This window comes from Gymnoscopelus braueri (genome assembly GCF_963280865.1).
Source record: "Gymnoscopelus braueri genome assembly, chromosome: 4".
Taxonomy (NCBI): Eukaryota; Metazoa; Chordata; class Actinopteri; order Myctophiformes; family Myctophidae; genus Gymnoscopelus; species Gymnoscopelus braueri.
Genome location: NC_137605.1, coordinates 20,120,115 through 20,132,421, shown reverse-complemented (window position 1 = coordinate 20,132,421; position 12,307 = coordinate 20,120,115). Strand labels below are relative to the sequence as shown.

Sequence of the window (12,307 nt, the reverse complement as noted above, 5' to 3'; positions counted from 1 at the left end):
CATGTTGTCACCCTTTTCACCTCGGGGCTGTTTGCATGCCTGATTATTATTATTGTAAATAAAAAATATTCGCGGGACGATATATCGGCACACCCCCAAACAAAGACTCAAATAAGAGCTGTGTGAAAACTTCACTTGCCCCTGCCTCCCTAGTACAGTGCGTTTTACCTTCTGCAATGGCCTGTGTGAGGGAGGTGAAGAGCTGATGGTCCTGGGGCAATCTGAAAGGGGCACCTTTAGATTGCTGGAAGAATGGAACAAGTCAAACATCTACACTGTATCGAGATGAAAGATTTCTACGAAAAGGACAGTTTCACAACAGAGTCCACATTTGAATATAGTAAACGATGATTATATAAATCAATTCATTAATTGCACAGTGTGTAGCAATTCATTGTTTCTGTGTGTCGTGCTGTTATGTTCTTACCTTGACATGGTCTGTAATGCTACAGATAGTGATGACAGCATCTCTGGCCAACAGGAAGTCTTCCGTCACTTTCTCACCCAGAGCCACAGTACACAGAGTGTCCAGATTACTGAGGACAACCTCCCTCTCTGCCCTGTTAATGGTACATGGACATAAAGTCATTCAGCAAACTTGATATTCTGACAGTTTAATTTAAGTGTTACTCTGCCAGCATCTCCTTTCTAGTTTTCTACAGTTATCTTCATGCTGGCGCACAGAACCCCCCACACACCACAATTAACCTTATTACCTTTAGCTGCATTTACCAGTGAAAATGGCTGCTTTGAAAAGAGTCCACTCCATAATTGTACATCATTAACCAGACAAGAACAATATTGTAAAATTGTCATTTCCAGTCAGTTAACCTCACAATTCTGAATCACACAGACACCCGGTGTGCAATTTGCCTTCAGTGTGCAGTTGACTCCCAGTGCATTTACATTCGTCTTAAAAAGTTTACCAGTATAGCAGGAAGTGAATCAGATATGTCCATTTCAGGAGGGACACACTTCAGGTACATGCATGTATACAGTATTGACAATTTGCAAAATTTGACTATTCAATCTTCAGACCTGCAAAAAAAAAAAAAATTAAGGGGAGGAGTTAGGGCTAATATTCTGCAGTTTGCCTCATGCATTTAAGGAAGAAAGATTTTCCATATATATATATATACACACACACACACACACAATATAGCAGTGTTAATTTTGACAGCAAATTCTGATTTAGTCTTAACACACCATTTAGTTTTAGTCATCTGAAATTGTTAGTTTGTTAGTCTTAGTCGACTAAATATCAAAATCTTAGTCAACAAAATTAACACTGCCAGTGTTCATTTTGACAGCTTCTGATTTAGTCTTAGGGTCCTTTTAGACGGCAAGCGGCCGACTCGCCTATGTAATTCATTTTCAATGAGAGGCGGGCGATTATTTGGGACGCGCGGAGAAGTTGAGGGGCGGTGAGGCGAGCGGGCGCGATCCCGTGAAATTTTCACGCGCATGCTCGTTTGTGCACACGCGCGGGCGGCAAGAGCTGGATTGTGGTGAGCTTTTGTTTTCCCCGCACCGCGCAGGAGGACAAAACAATGATCGCGGTGCGATCACCGCTGATCCGAGCGGTGACGCCCGCGTGGACCGCTTGCCACGACCTTTAGTCTTTTGAATAACACCATTTAGTTTTAGTCATCTGAAATTGTTTAGTCTAGTATTAGTATTAGTGAACTAAACATCAAAACCTTGGTCTTTTAGTCTTACTGTCTTAGTTAACAAAATTAACACTGCAGTACAGTATATTGTACACGATTCGTTTCGAAAGCCTTAAACTTGCAATATACAGTACAGCCTTAACTATAACAAATGTACATCTTTACTACACCAAGTGCCCACACAACCACACGACATGGTAAGCCTGGGCAACTCTAGTCTACATTTCCATTTATCAGCTGCATGTCCCCTCTGTTGGCCTTCCCAGCCCCAGCCTGCTGCCCGAATAATGTGTGTGGGAGGCCCGGTTAGCAGAAGCACATAAGAGATTAAAAGGGTTATAAATGTTGCCTGGCTGGAAGAGAGGCAGCACAGTGTGGGAGGACTACAGATAGTCCCCCTCCCTCTCTTCTCTCTCATCCTCTACTCTCTTACCCTTCCCTCCAGTGGTGGCTGTCTTTGAGAGAGATTGAGGGGGGAACATTTGTAAAAGAAACATTCAGTTAAAAGTGCTGGCGGCGAGCCCAAATGTATCTGGTTATAACTTTTCAGTACAATGCAAAGCAGCCAGGGCTGAGTTATGGTTTTGACTAACCATATCTTTTTCACACAGCTGAGGCAAGGGCAAGCAATAAAAAAAAGCTCTGCCCTGGATTGGGAATAAAGCTACACGTTCTACCCCCTCCCAATTTCATTTCTGAGCCTACCTGAGAGAACGACTGGCCCTGAGCTGAAAATTGTTTTGCCCATTATTATGTCTGTAACATGATTAAATTGCCCTCAGAATAAAGCAGCTGGCAGCCCTCAGATTATTTAAGTGCCCATAGCCAACTGAATCAGGTGTCTTCCTGCCTTGAATCATTAAAGTGATGTTAATTGCTTTGGTAGAACTTTGGGATGTATAGGTTTGGCCATGAGATGGGTCAAAACACTGAGTCAATCTTTATCAGTTACTCTGTGATTGGAGAATGAGTAGCAGCAGATTTTTCTCTCTGCATTCATACACCCATTCCATGGTTTTAAAAAAAAGGGGGGGGGGTAGATCACACTTTTTAACGGATGAACAAACAGATGAACTACTAATGAATGAAATAAACAAAGCAATTTCTCATATTATACATGCATATCTATATAAACACACATCTGCAAACTTTGCTCAAAATATAAGGGGGGTTATGGAGGCAGGGGAATTGAGGGGTGTGAGGGGTTGTGCGATTGGGAGGGTTTGGAGGTGGTGGACTAGTCTCCAAACTTTGCACAAATATAAGGGGGGTTATGGAGGCAGGGGGGTAGAGGGGTATGGGGGTCACCCCATACCCCTCGGTGAGGTTTGAGGGGTGTGGGGTGGGGTTTGAGGGGTGTGGGGTTTGAGGGGTGTGGGGTGGGGTTGTGCGAGTGGGAGGGTTTGGAGGTGGTGGACTTTTCTCCTAACTTTGCACAAATATAAGGGGGGTTATGGAGGCAGGGGAGTATGGGGGTAGTGGGATGGTTTGGGTGGTGGACTAGTCTATTATAATTATAGAGCATTCCACTTTCCTAAAACATCCTAGGACACCATTTCACTTTCTGAAAAATAAATGACGGGACTCCTTGTTATAATATACTGGCAGAGTGTGCAAAAATAAGCGTAATTTTGATACACACTTTGTGAATGAAGTAAGAAAAATAACTCCTCGTTCCCCAATCACATAGCACAACAGATAATAAAGATCGCTGACAACATCTGGATTCATATCATGGCTGACAATATCTGGATTCATATCATAGTCAGGTCACAATACAACCCAAGATTCTACTAAAGTTCAACAACACAAGAGACAAATTATGACAATCCTACCCACACGCTGCACATTTCCAGTATAAAATCAGTTTTCAATGTGGGTGGGGATAAGTTGCTGACAGGCAAATAGAACAAAGCAGAGCACTTCAACGACACTGCCACCAACAGTACCTGCCAGTCGAGAAATACCCAACCTTCTAATTCAGTGTACTCGCATAAGCCTTTTTCTCATCACAGGGCTTGAAGGTGGTCAGCTTTATATGAAAACAATTCAACGTTGAAAAGCGTTCTAGGGTGGCAGTTTGGCCTCCATGTACAGAGGGTGACCCTACACTATATCAAGATGAGATGCATGTAAATACTTGTCTACTAAGTGCTACTGGGGTACTTAAAAATTGGGGCCGAGAGGCTTCTTGAGAGAGACCACCATTTTATACCTGCTAAAAGTACAACAAATGTCTTGGTCAGGGTAAAAAATAAATACAAATCAGTGCCCTGTGTCATTTTCCAATAGACAGTCTCTCAAAGACTCTCAGCAGCATATATGACACATGCATTTGTGTAGGACTCGTACCGTGCAGCCATGCCAAGCAGCAGGACAGCAGCTCGCCTGTGCAGACCGGATGTGTCCCGCTTGCCGGTGAATCTTTCCCACAGAACCTGAACCACAGTGGACTGGAGAGCGCTGCCACTGCCGAAGAACTCTTGTACCTACAGAGACGTGGATGGAAGGTTCAAAACAGTGTGCCGTCAGAGCCAACATGTATGTGCATTGTACAATATTCAGCAGAAGCGACATAGCACTGCACACATACTATCCATCTATTAATTAACACAACCTGTGTCTGTCCGTCTCAGGCATACTGTAACTAGGAATGTGCATGACTGCCCAAAATCAAAGTTGATTATTCTACTGCTATCAACGATTATTCTACACCTTGTGGTCATGTATACTATCAGCATCATCCCAGTTAACTTTCTACACCTTAAAACAATAACTAGGGTGATCATTTCAGCCAAAGCCATTAGCTGCAACTGAACTGTTTCCAGCAGCAATCAAGCCTTGATGATGAAAAAAAAAGGCATAACTTACAATCTCCTCTAGACACTGGATAGTCCCCAGAGATGCATCCACCATGAGCACAGAGAGACTGTCCACCAGAGTCTGAGCTTTGGCCCTAAGGAGAGAGGAGACATCAGTAGTGAACAAACATCTAATAAAGATGCCAATAAGGATAACCCTGACAAGGAAGTTGGATGTGAAAATCCCTTCTGTGACTTTCCAAACCGTTTACTTTTAATGACACCCTGTTAACTGGCTATAGAGAGAACTCTATGCAGTAAGCAACTACTCATCAGTCGCTATTCATCGATCGCTACCTTGTTCAATGGAGACGATGCATGTCATTGAAGACATTTAGTCTTAAGTTTACTTTGACAGATCGATAGTTAGGATGGTGGGTGTGTACATATATTTTCTTTTTTTTCCCCCCTCAACATATCATTTATGTATATGCCATATAATTAGAGGAAAAAGTAGTCCATTTAAATATGATATATTGACACCTATATACTACCCATCAACAGGAACACCAAAAATTATTCTTCAGCAGTGTAACTAAATCCAGATAGGTACCTAGTGGAGTCTCCCTGTGGGTTGAGGTAGAGGCGCTTGTAGGCTTGCACCACAGCATCTTTAACCGCAGCATCGGCCGACCACACCAGAGGAAGCATCTTCCTCACGCCGCTCAGAGAGTCGGCCACGCCGAACTCACACACTGTCACACAGAACTGTACTGCCTCCTGGACAACTGCAGGAAACAGATCAGTGCCAGAACATGTTTCATATCAAGCCTCATGGTTATTTGTCCACTGTATGGAATGCATGAAAACTCTACAAATACAAAAGGTTTAGTTTGGTAAGGATAACCTAGATACAGTTTCAAGGTTAATTCTAAAGACAACCACGTCCCTTAATGGGAGGAGGAGAAAAAAATACATATTTCCTCCCCTTACCTGAAGTGGTTTTCCAGTACAGCATAGAGTTTATGACTGAGATAGCCCTTTCCACCTGCAGGGCAAAGCTCTCCGTGTCCCTCAGGTACTGCACCAACATTTCCTGTTTCTTCAGCTCGCTGTCCTGAGCGTCCTCTCCCTCTTTCTCTGCTCCTTCCTTCTGAGGGGTAGGGGGGAGGTTCTGACTCAGCTCAGCCGCATCATCAGGGCCTGAGATGGACAGACATGTGGACGTGGTTTTTCAAGGTTAGCATTCCACATACTGTAGGCAAGATGTGAAATTATTAGATATCACAATAATCATAGGGCAATACTTTTTCCACTATATGTGTATCATATTGATCACCACATGGAGACAATTTTTCAATCAACACTCTCAATTCTTTCAAAGATCTTATTTTGAAGAAAGACCAGACAACGCAGCTAAAGTGGCATGGCTGGCTGAACTAGCACCATAAAACTCCATTGCTATGGATAGTATGGTGAAATTCACTAGTTTTCCTCCAGTCCTCAAAAATACTGAAAGAACCCTGAAAAATGAATGCTGCAAGGTCCTAGCGGCTAGCACTTGAGGATATTTTGGAAGGCAAAAGTTACAGTATGATTTTAAATGGATTCAATCGGTACACTTTAGATATTTAATGTAGACACCCAGTGTTTCCCACTTTACAGCCCTTTCTGAAATCCCAATTGTAGAACAAATAAATACACATCTGAGCTTGTGGTTTTAGTATATTTTTTCTCAGGCTGGTGATCATTGCTTGCTTCCATTAACGGCATCATGTAAACTGGGAGAAAAGGCTGTACCTTTGAATAGCAGAGCCAGTGTGTCCATCATGGTCTCTGGCGTGAGACTGGACAGAGCAGAGAAGAACTCCGACTCAGGGAAACGGCTGTGGGCCTTTATACACAGACGTACTGCGTTCCTGGAAAACACAAGAACCACTCAATGTCAGCCCAGCGGTGAACAACAAAACACAACATTTCAAAACAGACTATCCCAAAGTGAAACAGAAAACCTCCATTCCATGCACCGATTTATTAGAGTGACTTTTCTGCACAATGCTTGTGTATCGTCAACACATTTTGTCTGCTCTCAAGTTATACATTACATTTTAGCCATATGAACCCCAGTGTCCCCATTCTAGTGTGAACAGAAATAACCGATCTATAGACTCAGCGTTGCGAGCTTGTAGATTGGCTATTTTTGGCAAAGAGATTTGGTGTAGAGAAATACTAGCGGACCTAGTATAGAGCCCTGGGGGAACCTGGTCAACTAAGTATTTTTAAGTTGGGTGGTGGTAACCGCTAGTCTGCATGCTGATAAAGCCACAGTAGTACACAGATATTTCACAGAAAACCAAAACAAATTACATAAAAATGACAGAACAAGCAGCCTGTTCAGTGCAAAATATACAAAAATGAGACAGTTTCCTGATATCAAAACAAATTTCATCCCGGGCCTTTCTTTAGTAGAAATCGATGAACAGCATGTACTGTACTTTCAAGCTTATGTTCATGTTCTTGAGAGCAAGGGATGAGAAGACCCTATAGCTCCATTATGTCGGAGCTGTTGTTCTGCTTTCAGGCTTGCAAACCCATGAGAGCTGAATGACAAGATCCGTTATCAAACTCCCTTTAATGGCAAACTACAACATACACATACTTTTTTTTTCTTTCTAATTTGTAAGTTATGTGGGACATTACTGGGTCACCTGTATTTGTTGACGCGGAGGAACTGTGCAACCTGCACAGCAGTAGTCCTTTCATCTTTTTCATCAACTCCCGCTTCCTCGTTCTCTTCCTCCTCCTCCTCTTCTTGCTGCTCCTCTGCCTCGCTGGTGGGCTCCAGTTCAGCCCTGACAGTGACCTGGAGTTCGGGCTCCATGGCTGCCCACAGCTCGGACGCTTTGAGGACGGCCACTGATAGGGCGCGGGCAAGAACATTTTAAATTAATAAAAGACCAGATGAAGGCAAAAGGAAGTGAGAAGAAGAATTTACATAGGATAATCTATAATTGACATTTTCTGAGGAACAACTTGACTTTTTTCGAATGGAGGAATGTCACGGGGAACATCACATTCATACACGCTGCACAGCGTGTTCTTCCTGCACAGAGGAAGAACTGGATTGACAGGACAGTGACAGACTAATAAAAAGTGTCTGTTGTCTACAGAAAAGTTACATTTCTTGTGGGTGCCTGAAGGTGACCAAATGTACTGTACATCGACCACATAATCGCAACATCGCTGGTTAGATTTCGGATAGGGACCAGTGTTGAATTAGTTTCCCCTTCCATCAGATTCCTGTTGCTCTATTATCCAGTCCAAGTAACATAATTAATTACTTATTAGTTTGTTCTTTGGCCAGCACCGTTTCTACTTACTCCATTACTCTAAATGTTACCGATGTCTTGAACAATGTTCATTTAACGCCTTATATTTTCTGTATGGTTTGTGTATTGTGAACTAGAATTGAACACATAAGCAATTATAGTTTAGTCTGGCAATTGTGTGTGGCATCAATACCAAGCACATCATAGCTACTCTGATGTATGGGGCAGACTCCTGGTGGGATAGAGGCACAGAGATGCATTGAAAGGTAAAATAACGTATCCAATATGTTGGCAAGAAAATAAGTCGGGCATAATTGCTGGGGGAAAAAGGAAAGAAAAGACATTTACTTGAATCTCAGAGTTGACCTATTTTTTTTCTCAAAATGGCAAACTTCACAGAAGTTCAGGAGGTCAGGAGTTTGCATCTCTGACTTTGGCCCTCAGATTACCAGAGAAATTAGCTCATGGCTGACCGAACCTCAGTGACAGCTGAGTGAACTCTTTGCCTCCAACACACACACACACACACACGCACTCACACAACACACTGTCAGCATCCACCTGGTCATTACTCCACTTCAACTTTAAAATGGAGGAACAATTTGGGTGAAGCCAAGTTACTGTAGGCGGGCCCTTACAGCAGAGCAGCAAATCTCAACTACACTGCCAAGATTACCAGCCAGTAGAGGCAAGAAGAAGCACTCAACCATCTTATTCAGTCAGCTCGCATTCGCCTTGGTCTCATCATTGGGCAGGGCCAGGTATTGAATTCAGTGGAAAGGGACCTGAATCAGTAGGCAGGAGTTAAGTCACTATTCTGTCATTTAGAAAAAAGGCTTTTGAAGTGACACGAGTGGATTTTTCACTTACCGGGCGCTTTCCCTAGCAATTTCTCTTTCAACTCTCGAAGTTTTGCAGTCTCTTTCTCCAGGGGGTTCTGCAGATCAGCACTGCTCAGCTGACACAAAAGACAACATTAAATAGACTATATGGTGGTGTGGCATGTTCAACCCACTGACCATGACTCACAGTATACTTGACATGATGTTCAGCAGTAAATCATGCAGTATGAGTACCAGTATTACACACATCTTAAGATCCATGAATACATTAAACAAGTTAGTTTTGATATTATCTTTGACAATACCATTCATTCCACTTTGTTTTTTTTTGACAATGTCTCTCAACACTATTAAACACTAATCTTATTTGCCAGTGTCTGACACTGGTAATCAGGTATTGCCAAAAGACTACTAAAATGAATATTACACAGTATGACTTTAAAATAACGTAGGGAAAATATGGTGTCAGCTCCGTATCTGTCCATGGAGATTTCTCTCAATTCGCCATGGTCATCAGAGAGCAGGGATGCTATAGGGAGGACTAGTGCCAGACAGAACACTGCTCAGAAGACTGCCTGAGAATCTGTCTCCCAGCATATGGTACAGTTGTGAACCACTATACCAAGCTTTAATCTCATGCAGATATAAATCAGTTTACCGATTGTATAGATTGTTTAGGTCAAAGGATCATGTGACTATTCCAGCTACAATGTGGATTTGTCGTTTTATTTACCTTGCAGCTGTAGGGGTTGTGTGCGATGAAGGCAGCCAGCAGCTGAATAGCACTTTTCACCACATGAATTGATTTGTCCATCAGCCGTCCCACAGCCAAGCCCATAACCTCACTGTATCGACACAGAGGCAATGCCTGGCAGACAACACACACATGCAGCCGAGGATGGTTGAATTCAGTGACCATAGACCAGACACGCATACATACACCCAAATACATTCTAAACGTAATGCTAAAAAAGCAGTGCTCCACTGAAACAATCATTCAAATCAGAAGCAGGATCTGTAATTGGCCAATTATGTTCACATACAAGGAATTTGATTTGGCTCGTTGCTCTTAGACAGATTAGAGGAAAAAATATATATACAGCAGATGAGGAAACAAAAAAAACCTACAAAATAGAGTAATTACATTTGGATCTCTCATTGCATCCTTAAATCCACATCATCCAGGAGGACACATTCCATCATCAACCCATGGTACCACTTACAATTGTAACCCATCACATCACCAGAGTACCGACCTTGCTGTTGACAATGCGGGTGTAGCCTTGTATTACTCGGGCACGGACGTGAGAATGCGTGTCGTGGAGGTGTTCCTGCAGTGTGTCAAAGTAGCGGTCTCGGCCGGCTTTACCGGACTCGTCCAGCCCGTCTCCACACAGAACCCGCACTAGAATCTCTCCCAGAATCTCACATACGGCTACACGCATGCTGGGGCTCTGTAGTGCATGAGAAACAACATGAGAATTGCACTGAACCCCCCAAAGATTTGCCATGTTGAAAGATGTGACATTAAGCAGCATTACATAAAGCAAAATAAACAGACAAAGTAGTCTATCCTGAGGCCCCATTTCACTAAAAGACATATTGCATAAAGTCTAAAGGACCTGCGTTTCATTTCCTAAAGTCATTGAGTCAGTTGGACATGCAGAACTTGCAGTAGCAGAACAATTGAGTCTATGTAGTTTAATACAACAGATGCCAAGTTGCCAGGCAGGTTGGCTTCATCAAGGTTCATGTCAAACAAGTCACACAAGGCTTACTGTATCAATGTCTCTTATTGATCATGCTTATTGAAATGTGTTTATTCAGGTGTTGTCAATCTGCTGTGAATTAGCCCTGGTCAATCAGCTGTGAATTAGCCCTGGTCTCATCCATCAAAAGACAGCAAAACGGTAGTGTAGTACCTCTCCCTCCAGGTGTGTGATGAGAACGCTGAGGTTGGGGATCATCAGTTCTGGTACCAGGCAACTGAGCTCTGACAGGAAAGAGGCAAAGGCTTTGACACCTGACCCCTCTCTAGCCAGCTCCTCTCTTGACTTCTGACCAATCTCCCTAAAAAAGGAGAGGAACATACATTCGAGTTCAAAGGAAAAGAACAAGGCCCAAACAATGCCAGGAAGCGATTGCATTTTTATTCTGTGAAGCTCAATGGTTAGAGAATGGCGGTAAGACTCGCTCGCACCCAAGCTCATAAAAAAAGATGCATGAACAGAGGAGGCGGTAGGGCTGTCACGATTACAAATTTAAGTTGACGATTAATTGTCAACGCAATAATTGCGATTGAATTGAATTGTGTGTTTGGCTGCATTGAACATTGGGACATATGAATACAAATTACATTTCCGTTTGCCTTTTAGGCTTTGTAATCAAAAATTGCACTGGGCAGATATGACAAATAACAGATATGACAAATAACTTGTAAATATGTTAAGAAATTATGCAAAGAAATTATTGACATACTTAATCATTTTTGTAAAATGCTATGTAAAAGTAATGTAAAATAGCGGAAATGGCTTATCTACAAGCTTACTACAACGTGTCACGAAGTGACACGTAATCTTGTCGATCTGCTATTTCTGCTTTTTTAAATATTTGAAAATGTGTGAACATTTTTCAACATGGAGACAATTATGCCGATCATGCAAAAATAATTGCGATTATCTCGAATAATTGCGATTAGACGATTATGTAATAATTGTGACAGGCCTAGGAGGCGGTTGCATCTCTCTCCGACTTTTGCCCTCAGATTACCAGAGAAATTAGCTCATGGCTGACCGAACCTCAGTGACAGCCGAGTGAACTCTTTGCCTCTAACACACACACACACACACACACACACACACACAACACACAACACACTGTCAGCATCCACCTGGTCATTACTCCACTTCAACTTTAAAATGGAGGAACAATTTGGGTGAAGCCAAGTTACTGTAGGCGGGCCCTTACAGCAGAGCAGCAAATCTCAACTGCACTGCCAAGATTACCAGCCAGTAGAGGCAAGAAGAAGCACTCAACCATCTTATTCAGTCAGCTCGCATTCGCCTTGGTCTCATCATTGGGCAGGGCCAGGTATTGAATTCAGTGGCACTTGTCGACCAAGTGCTTGTTGGGCATTTACTTAAATCATAAGGTAAACGTTTGAGTTTACCTAAAGTTTGAATTTATGAGAGAAAACGTTTGAACTTAATTTATGAGAGAAAATGTGTTCGGTCGTTTGTAATTTTTTTATTTTGTCTTTTGGGTTTGTTGGCAGCCCACATGTTCGTTGTTCAGCTTAAAGTTAATACAGTATGGGAAGGTGTGGTACTCAAGGATCAGGATCAGCAGTACAGAAGAGTCTCAAAAGAAAGTTCCAGCGAGCTATAAGGTAACTTATGGCACTTATTCTAATTTGTTAAATAGCGCATGTCCTTTTAAATTACATAACTACCATGGTCATTTGATGGATATTTGAAATAGCGGATAATGTCGACACAGGTCACGGTTCATGCTACAGAAATAAATTCATCTCTTTATCCACAAAATGGAATCAAAGCCATGAGTAAAATTACCGTTTCTAGAAATAGCCCAGACATGGTAATTTTACAAAAGTGGACCTGGAAATGGTTTGTTTAATCAAGTTTGTCATACTGTAGGTAAACTGG

General features: G+C 42.4%; 1 protein-coding gene across 2 annotated transcripts in view; it reads right to left on the bottom strand.

Moving 5' to 3' along the window:
* ncapd2 (non-SMC condensin I complex, subunit D2) overlaps nucleotides 1-12,307 on the bottom strand; it is a 31,792-nt gene that overhangs the window by 12,712 nt on the left and 6,773 nt on the right. For both annotated transcript variants that reach the window (XM_080427622.1, XM_080427623.1), the window contains exons 9-20: nucleotides 10,565-10,712; nucleotides 9,899-10,096; nucleotides 9,376-9,510; nucleotides 8,671-8,758; nucleotides 7,180-7,387; nucleotides 6,272-6,390; nucleotides 5,465-5,674; nucleotides 5,085-5,259; nucleotides 4,542-4,626; nucleotides 4,023-4,159; nucleotides 428-560; nucleotides 169-244 (exon numbers count right to left, since the gene is read on the bottom strand). In XM_080427622.1, coding sequence (XP_080283748.1) covers nucleotides 169-244; nucleotides 428-560; nucleotides 4,023-4,159; nucleotides 4,542-4,626; nucleotides 5,085-5,259; nucleotides 5,465-5,674; nucleotides 6,272-6,390; nucleotides 7,180-7,387; nucleotides 8,671-8,758; nucleotides 9,376-9,510; nucleotides 9,899-10,096; nucleotides 10,565-10,712 — 1,712 coding nt within the window. The remainder of the gene's footprint in view (nucleotides 1-168; nucleotides 245-427; nucleotides 561-4,022; nucleotides 4,160-4,541; nucleotides 4,627-5,084; nucleotides 5,260-5,464; nucleotides 5,675-6,271; nucleotides 6,391-7,179; nucleotides 7,388-8,670; nucleotides 8,759-9,375; nucleotides 9,511-9,898; nucleotides 10,097-10,564; nucleotides 10,713-12,307) is intronic.